General features: G+C 42.9%; 1 protein-coding gene across 2 annotated transcripts in view; it reads left to right on the top strand.

Annotated features, from left to right (window-relative positions):
• The first annotated feature begins 1,191 nt into the window (after window positions 1-1,191).
• LOC148014342 (F-box protein At2g32560-like) overlaps window positions 1,192-8,532 on the top strand; it is a 54,481-nt gene continuing 47,140 nt past the window's right edge. Inside the window, exons 1-3 of one of the 2 annotated variants that reach the window (XM_087666202.1) lie at window positions 1,192-1,380; window positions 1,504-2,029; window positions 2,166-2,245. In XM_087666202.1, coding sequence (XP_087522328.1) covers window positions 1,529-2,029; window positions 2,166-2,245 — 581 coding nt within the window. In that variant the 5' untranslated portion in view covers window positions 1,192-1,380; window positions 1,504-1,528. The remainder of the gene's footprint in view (window positions 1,381-1,503; window positions 2,030-2,165; window positions 2,246-8,532) is intronic. The other variant, XM_087666203.1, reaches the window with a different exon arrangement.

Below are 8,532 nucleotides of genomic sequence, written 5' to 3'. Positions count from 1 at the left end.
ACACACATGGGCGGTTGCATGTGGTATTTTCATAGGTGAAGTCCTTTGTTAGCCTAAAAATCTTATTGCTTGACAACAATCGCTATGGGGGTTCCACTATTAACATTATGTACAAGGAAGTCTTGCAAAGAGTTTGATTGTGTTCAGCTACTTGTAATGTGTGTCATGCTTGATTGTTTTGAACATTGTTTCTCTTCAAATATTCATCTTATGTTAGTTTGGTTAATTATTTCATGTTTCTTTTGTACGGAAATGAGGACCCCATTATTTGGTTACTACCATGCATCTCAAGTTCAAATGAGATTGTAAGAGGAATTTTTACATTTGGTAAAAGAATTTATAATGCGTAGATCTCTTTGCACAAGTGGTTGAGCATCTTCAAAATCTTCAAATTGTTCAGACGTGCAAAGGCCTTTTCATTGAGAGATTATTTATGAGGGATATGTGTAGTGCTATTATGTGGCGTCCCCCGTTTGCCAACCACGTTGTGTCTCAATCACACTCGAGGAGGATTCCTTCTTAGTGGCAACAATGGGAGTGTCATGATCTGTGTTGCTTGGTTGTGCTGCATCAATTGAATATGAATATCAACCAACGTATTTCTTTGCCTTTGATGTACTTGCTTTTGTTGTTTGGTGTGTTCATGTAATCTACTCTTGCTAATGTTGTGTTACGTTGTTGTAGCACATTGCATGTTTTCTACAAAAATAAAGTGTGCTTGCAATGCTTCAACTATAATTACATCACCCGTGCATGTGCAAAATGAGGACACTTGCTGTTGTTAATAGCAATGCTTGCAAAAGAAGACAGTTTGAAGACTAGATGATACAATTTGGACGTGCAAGTGTCTTTCAGATATCATTGATTTCTTTCCCTCTTGCAAGTGTACATTTTTTAAATATGCGCAGAGAATGGGGCCATGGATTAGAGGCTCCTTTATGATTTTGGATGGAGTGCAAGACCCGGAGTGTACATAGCATTTTGGTTATGTTTGCAAATGGGTGATGGACTTAACGTTTTGGTATGGCTCACAAAAGAAATCAATTTTAAGACTACATGGTGGTTTGATATTTGTTTGTTGTTGGTTTTACGTGTGGGTAATCCAACATGAGCTTTGAGCTCTCTCAGACATGCACTAGGATGAGAGAGAGAGAGAGAGAGAGAGGGGGTGGGGGGAGCAGGGGAGGTAAAAAAACAGTGTTACAGGCTTCCTTGAGACCCGTGATCGCGAAGCGTTAGGATAACGAACGCAAGTGCTAGCGTTTCTTAATACACATGCCAATGCCAATGTCAATGTCGAATTAAAACGAAGACGTAATTTTGTGGCTCACCCCTACGGCGTACATGACGAGATTACGTACGCATCAAGAAGAAAACAGAGTAATCTCTGACTTTATTTACTGTTGGGTCCGTCCACCTCGGGAGCTCTTGTGTCTGTGTCCTATCTTTATGGCAAGAATCAGCTAATAACCTGCACGAACTCTTGGTCCATGGATGCACCAGGCCGCCGTAATACAGAAGAATAAGAATGTGTTCGAGGAGCTGGAGAGTGCAGAACGAGGAAGATGATGATGACCAAGACATCATCATCACCATTCCCACCAGCACCAGAAAAGGATTCCCTTTGCTCCACCTTCCAGAGCTCGCCATGGAGAACATCCTGTCCAGGTTACCGGCAGAAAGCCTCTGCGCCATGGCAGGCGTCAACAGAGAGCTCCGCGCAATGTGCACACGGAACCGCTTGTGGGCGCCCCTCGTGAAGGCAAAATGGGGCAAATTAGTTGGTGAAGCAGCATACTCAGAGTGGCACCGCAGCGGGGCTTTCCATCGAGGGCTCGCTGGCCGCAGCAGTGGCAAGCATTGTAGGTGGCCTCTTGGTTGCATATGGTCCTTCTCGTTGATGTTTTGCCAGAAAAAATCAGGCACACAGCCCAAATCGGAGACCTTCCACCATACCTGGATGATGTCAATGTATTGGGCCCTTCAACATGGCAGATTCTGGTTCCCTGCCCAAGTTTATAACCGTGAGGTCCAAGCTCGCACTGCCTTGTGTGATTCTTGCTTCTGCCACTTTTGGTCTGCCATCATTTCATGCTTCAGCAACTTTGGCTATGGTTCATAGAAAATCGTTTTGTGTTGGTTGAAGTGTTGAAGTTGCTTTGCAGCACGGACATGTGGGCTTTATGCTGTCTTGTTACGATGCTGAGGTGAGATACGATTACAGCACAGACACATTCAGTGCCCGGTGAGTGCACACTTGGATTCAATTGTGAACTATTTGAAAGAGTAGATCTAGGACAGGAGTCATGCACTCACGTGAATGCCAATTCTGGCACAGTAACCTCATACATTTCATAGCATGATGGTCATCTATATTGCATAACCAAAGCAATCCATGCTGGATCCTTGGGCTTTAATGCAGATCTTGTCTTATCGGATCCTCACTAGCTTTTTTTGATCAAGATTTCTTGTTGGGCATGGAGAGGAACTTGGGAGAGTCATGTGTCAGTGACTTACAATGGCTGACCCAACTTAGAAGGATTGAATGGTGCATTACTGCTGTGTGTGTCAGACATCAAGTTTCATGCTTGAGTAGATATTTGAGAGGTCAAGTCGAGGTAAAGAGTGTGCATGCTACATTTTTGTTACTGTCTATGATTGCTTTAAGCAGGCCATTATAAAGAGTCTAATTAAATATGGGCCGATGACCATTGTAATGAGCTCTTTTGTTTGAACGAGTATTAGAGTAAGAACTCAAGGTTAGTCAACTTAAAGGAGAAGATGAAGAGGAGAATTGAGCAAATGCAAGGGCAAGGAGAACAATTGGCAGCTGTGTGAGGTTAAGAAAGATATAAGTTGTTTAGATGCTTCAAATAGGTGTCAATATAATATTATTCATCACTTCACTCAGTTGTATTGGGCAGATTGTGATACGTACTATATTCAACTAACGAAGATTTGAGCCAATCCATTCTCCAGATCATGCAGCGAGTCCAATGTTGCCAAAGTTTAAGCCTGAAGGCAAGATTGTGGAACATTAAATTCCATGTCTACTTCAATGAGATTTGAGCCTTGATTAGTATTTAAGAGAGTTGTGCTTGTAAAGAAATGCTTGAATGAAGAACGAGAACTCAAAGTGTACGACAAGAACTCAATAAAAACATTAGAACTCAAGGAGAAGAGACCTTAGAATGAAGAGTGAATGAATGAAGAATTAGAGAATGCTGCTATGAAACAATGGGCCTCAAAGCTTTGTGTTGGGGATGAGGTGAGCTGGAAGAGGAGTTGGAGATGCAAATAAATGCCCTAAGACGGAAACTCAAATACAATTGTACGGCAAAGCACAAACTAATAATAGAACATAGTTAGGGTTAGGGTAGCTTAGAGACAATGAACAGAGTGAACAATGAAATGAATGAATTTGATACAATGCCCATGCAGCAAACACATTATGCAGTGAATGAATATTGACCCTCGAATTCCCAAGTCTCGAGGACCGGGGCAGAGTATGAGTTGGAGAGTGTATTGTACTCTTAACGGTTCTCAAAACACAGCAAGGTAGTCTTTGAAGGTGTCTAGCAGTAGCAATTGCAGCAGTGGATGCTTGATTAGTGATAGACGGGTAATGAGGTGAGAGAGAACTAAAAATGTAGATGGCGACTGATACAAAAGATAGTAGGCGGAAGCTATTTGCTAAAAATGCAGCTTGACGATGGGTTGCCAGCAGATGACATCAGCAGATCGACAATGAACACAAGTTGCTCAGGGGTAATCAGCAATAAATGCAGCCTTCTGGGTGTAGAAAACTCTGGGAAAGAGGGCAACAGCAGTTGCCTGATGGACAGCAATGATTTTGGGGCACAAAACAGTCTCCTACAGCAAGGAGAGGCTAGATAGCAGGTGCTGGTAGTAGGTGGACAGCAGTTTGGGACAGCTCTAGCTGAGATATTCTCCACGTATGGGGAATTGGGAACACTTGCATGCAGGTCAAATCAAATGTGGATGTGCAATCCTCTTTAGATCAGCTGTAATTTCTTCAATTGCAGCTGCTAGATCATTGGGCTTCCAATCAATGGGCACATTTTGCAAGTTGGGTAAGAAACCCAAATTTTGCAGAAAATTAGGATTTTGACAGCAACTGAACTGCTGTCCACCTTTAATCTCCTGAGAAAGGCTGAGGATTTGCTAGATAGAGAGAGAATATGCTGAGGGAGAGAAAATTGACATTGTTTAATTTGCTGTTGCCCCTGCAGTAAGCCTGGAATTAATGCAGTTGCCATCTGCCTGGAGGAGAGAGAATGCTGTCACTTGCAGATTCTAAACCTGTAGAGGCTGTTGCCAACTGCTGGACAACTTTTTGGTGCTATGGCCTGGTCTCTCGCTGCTCCTCTTGTGGCTGAGCACCCTCCTACAGCAAGTGCCTTGGTGGAATCAGCCTCCTCTCTTCCTCAGCCAGCCCCCAAACAACCCTCCTCCAGTTTGCATGGCAGGTCCTCTCCTTGACTGCCAAGTGACACTCTAATGCAATTTCAGCCTCTAAACTCGAATTTCCAGCCATTGATTGATGGCTGGAAATTAATCATTCTCTTGTTCCTAACCAATAATTGACCACTGTCTATCCACATTTAATTTGCTAAGCCCTTTGATCTTGAAAGCTGTTCTAACTTTCATTAGCCTTAGTCTAGACATTAAATGTTTGTTTCTCCTTGGGCCAAATGACACCACAAGTCATTTTTCAAGGACCATTTATTGTCCTAGTCCAAGATTGTCACCATTGACCCACAAGTACCCGTCCCTAACAATTTTTGTCAATGTCCCTGACTACCCAAGTTAAGTTTTGGATCGTCACCATGCCCAAATTAACTTGCAGTTGACATGTGCACAACTATTCCAAATGCTCTTTGGATAGTCAAGTGGTAACACTTGTTTTGCACATGTGAGATTAACTAAGATGTGTCTCACGTTGACACATACGTTGAAGTTGTTGCGGATAGGTGCTAGTAGGGTACCTAGGAGAGATGGTTAGGGACGTTGAATTTCCCCTTGGAAAGGACTTTTGATGTTATTGGGATTAGAGGTTTAATTGATTTTATGTCCTAAACTAACATTTGTGGAATCTGTTGTAGATGGCTTGCATTTGTTGCTAACATAGCCTCCTAAAGTGGTTGATGGCTGGAAATTGTTGCTTGGGTGTTGGGGTGTCAATAGGAGCTGGAAATGCACAATAGTGATAAAGATGATTTGCTGAACTTGTTAGAGATATGGTCACTTGGTCATCCCTTAGACAGGCACATGCCCATGTAGCAGTTTGAACAGCCTGTACAGTCATTGCATTTATTGCAAGATGCCACGTCAACAGTCAGCTAGATTTCTTGCAGTCCACTAGATTTGGCAGGCTGATTGCTATTTTGTCTTGCCCCTATTTTTTGCTATATTTAGCAGATTTTCAGCACACTTTCAGATATATGGTGGTTGCAGATTCTAGGCTCAGTTTGGGGCAGTGATCGTACTGATTGTTGCAGACTTCGAGGTGTACAACAAGGTGACATCATCGAGGCGGAGATGTGCAGACATACAATTTGTGCCCATATACATATCTATATTCCTTATTCAACATTCTTCATATTGCAGATTTGTGCTCTCTTCTCTCTCTCTCCCCCCGCCCCCCCCTTTTTCGTGTTCACTCTCTCTTAGTCTCGGTCATACGCTTCCGCACTGCTGCACTCTAACATTGTACTAGAACAATGCAAGGACTGATTGATCATGGGCAGACTTGAAGAGGAGTTATTAGCATGACACAAGGCTACATTTTTAGCATGCGAGGGCAAGCAAGAGGGCTGTGCATTGGAAGAAGGCTGAGGTGAGCGTGGATGTGTGGGAAAGAAGCAAAGTGCTGATTTTGCTGCGGATTTTTGCTGTTTGGGATGGAGGAATGCTACATTGAGTCTTCAATTGCAGATTTTATTTTTTCATCGCCTCAAGTGGGTGAAGTAGGTGCGGGACAAGTGGAGAAGAGCCCTAGTAGGTCGCATTCTACAGTCAAAGGGGGCTGTTTTTATGTTTTTGCAGGCATTTCAAGTGAAGATGTCTTCTAAGGCCGACATGGAGTTTCAGGCGATTATGGATTAGAAGGTGCCTATCCTACCGGCTCTTCCATCAGATCAGAAGGTCAATGGCGAGAACCTCCGCGTGTGGCACGACTCTGATACCATGTCAAGAATCACGTGGTGGGGGACTTGCTTAAGATGCTGCATCGAACACACACAGAATGCACAAGGAGAAGCTCACTCATCAAGAGACAAGAAGAGAGATGGAGGCCAAAACGTTTTCTTGCTGGTTTCTTCTTCTTCTTCCACACACTTTACAATGTACACAAAGTATAGATAAGATACAACATAAAGGAAAGTGCCCTACTAAGTCAAACAATGTATAACTGACTACACTAGTCGACTGGCGCTATAATTATACCAGTTGTAAATAGGTGTAACAACCTGAATATAAGTAATGAGTCAGTGGCCATGTGAGAGTCATAATGACCACCGACATGCTAAGTGTAGACGTGTGGACCCATCTAACCACGCAGTCCATCATCAATGTCCGCATGTGTTGAGCTTGCCATCTCAACATCTTTGCTGCATTCATAAGTGGAAGCTTTACAAGGCCTTGGTGAGCAACTCAAACTTGCAAAGGGACGTGCTAGCTAGGATCTTTGAAGAAGCCATACATGTGGAGGACTTGCTCAAAGAGAGAGGCTGGAGGGCCACAAGGCAAGATAGTGCAATCTCTAGAACCTCAAAGAGAGCTACAACTGTTAGTAAGAGATCTAGCCAGAGTAACGAAGAGAAAGGAAAGAGTGTTGACTCAAGCCAAGAGTTAGCAGATGTAAAGATAGAGCTGGCCAACAAGCTCCAAGAGATGATAAGTAGACCTATTGGACCTTACGTGCAATCTCAAGGAAGTTACTATATATATATCCTCTACATCACGTGCGTTCAAGGTCTATTTATAAATATCCTTATCTCTAAAGTTTTCTTGAATAAAACATAACCCTTTTCTATTCAATTTGTAAATAACCCCTTTGTATTACACCCTTCTATATGTAAATTCACATGCTCCCGCATAGAAGATGACTTGTTAGGGTTCAACATCCTCATCTACACCTCCAAAGACACTCGTTTCATAACAGTCATTTGGTTATACAACTAATCAAGCTCTAGCCATATGTCCCTAGTCATCGTCAAGCGCTCAATATGAACAATCACAGCTATGGTACATGAAAGGAAGAGAAATGAGCAAATGCGAGCATTCAATTTGTTCCAATGTGCCTGGGCCTTTGCCAAATCTGCACAATCATCTACAAAAAGTTTTGACTCGTCTCTTGATGCAGGACAGTCAATGGCCTCTGTACAAGCTCCGCCAAATCATAGGACTCCAAGATGGCAAGCATCATAACGCGCGCCACAAGCTGCAACAACTTCAAATGCAGGTTCAGAATGCAGGGAAGGTGATCACATCTGACGACATGGTGATAACTCTTTTGTCATAGTTACCGCCTAGGTTTGATGCTTTTTGCTCCGCCTCGATTACTTTAGGGCGGGAGTTGACTTTTCGACAGGAGTTGGTTCCTATGGTCTTGGACCAAGAGGAACAATTTAAAGGGCAGATTGCTTCCAAGTTGAAGGCATTGACAAGTCAGTCCTCTCAGAAGAAGGGGAAGGACAAGAAGAAGAAGAAGGACGATAAACCAGAGGACAAAGAGAAGGACTCTATTTGTCATATTTGTGGCAAGACAAGTCATTGGAAGAAGATTTGCCTTGACAAGGATAAGAAGGACATGAAGAAGGAGAAGGCTTCAAGGGATTTCGTGGCCGCTTCCTCATCAGCAACTTTCTTCCGTTTGGAGGTGGTTCAGGCATTGACCCCGAAGGATTCTGATGCTACGTTGATGGCTCCATTACCCCATGAATGGATTGTTGATAGTGGTACCTCTCGGCACATGATCCCTTCTGTCACCAGGTGGTGATACTTTTTGCAGTTGCTTTCCTTATTTACTTATATAAATATTTTATTTTTCTTTTCTTTGGTTGTTACTTTTTACCCCCAGAGTTCTCTTGGATTAAGCTAGGATCTTTGCATGGCTAGAAGAGGTTGCCATTGGGAAAAATTGGACTAATGGTTTGTCTGAGTCTCAGGACCGGTTCCATATTGAATGGGCATTGAAGAATAGAATGCCAGTGGTTTGGGATTGTGTGCTTAGCCACTAGAGATGGTGCCGGACAATGAGCCTGGCCAAGATAGAAGATGCACATGTAAGAATGCTCATGAAATAAAAGTCACCGTAACTAAGCCACATTACACTTTTTGATGTGGTTGCAATGATAAAAGTTGCTCAGAACAACTTGAGGAATGCAAGGGTCACCATCCCTAAAATTTAGGGAGTTACTATTTTTGAACCCTAAAATTTGTTCGCGTCATTATCTTCGTTTTTGCTTGAGAATTATTCTCTAGTCTGTGCCGAGGTCAAATTTTGCA

Source organism: Lygodium microphyllum, chromosome 25, assembly GCF_053477565.2.
Source record: "Lygodium microphyllum isolate KBCC chromosome 25, Lygodium_microphyllum_v1.1.10, whole genome shotgun sequence".
NCBI lineage: Eukaryota > Viridiplantae > Streptophyta > Polypodiopsida > Schizaeales > Lygodiaceae > Lygodium > Lygodium microphyllum.
Note: the sequence above shows the minus strand (reverse complement) of the source record. Positions and strands in the feature narration are given on the sequence as shown.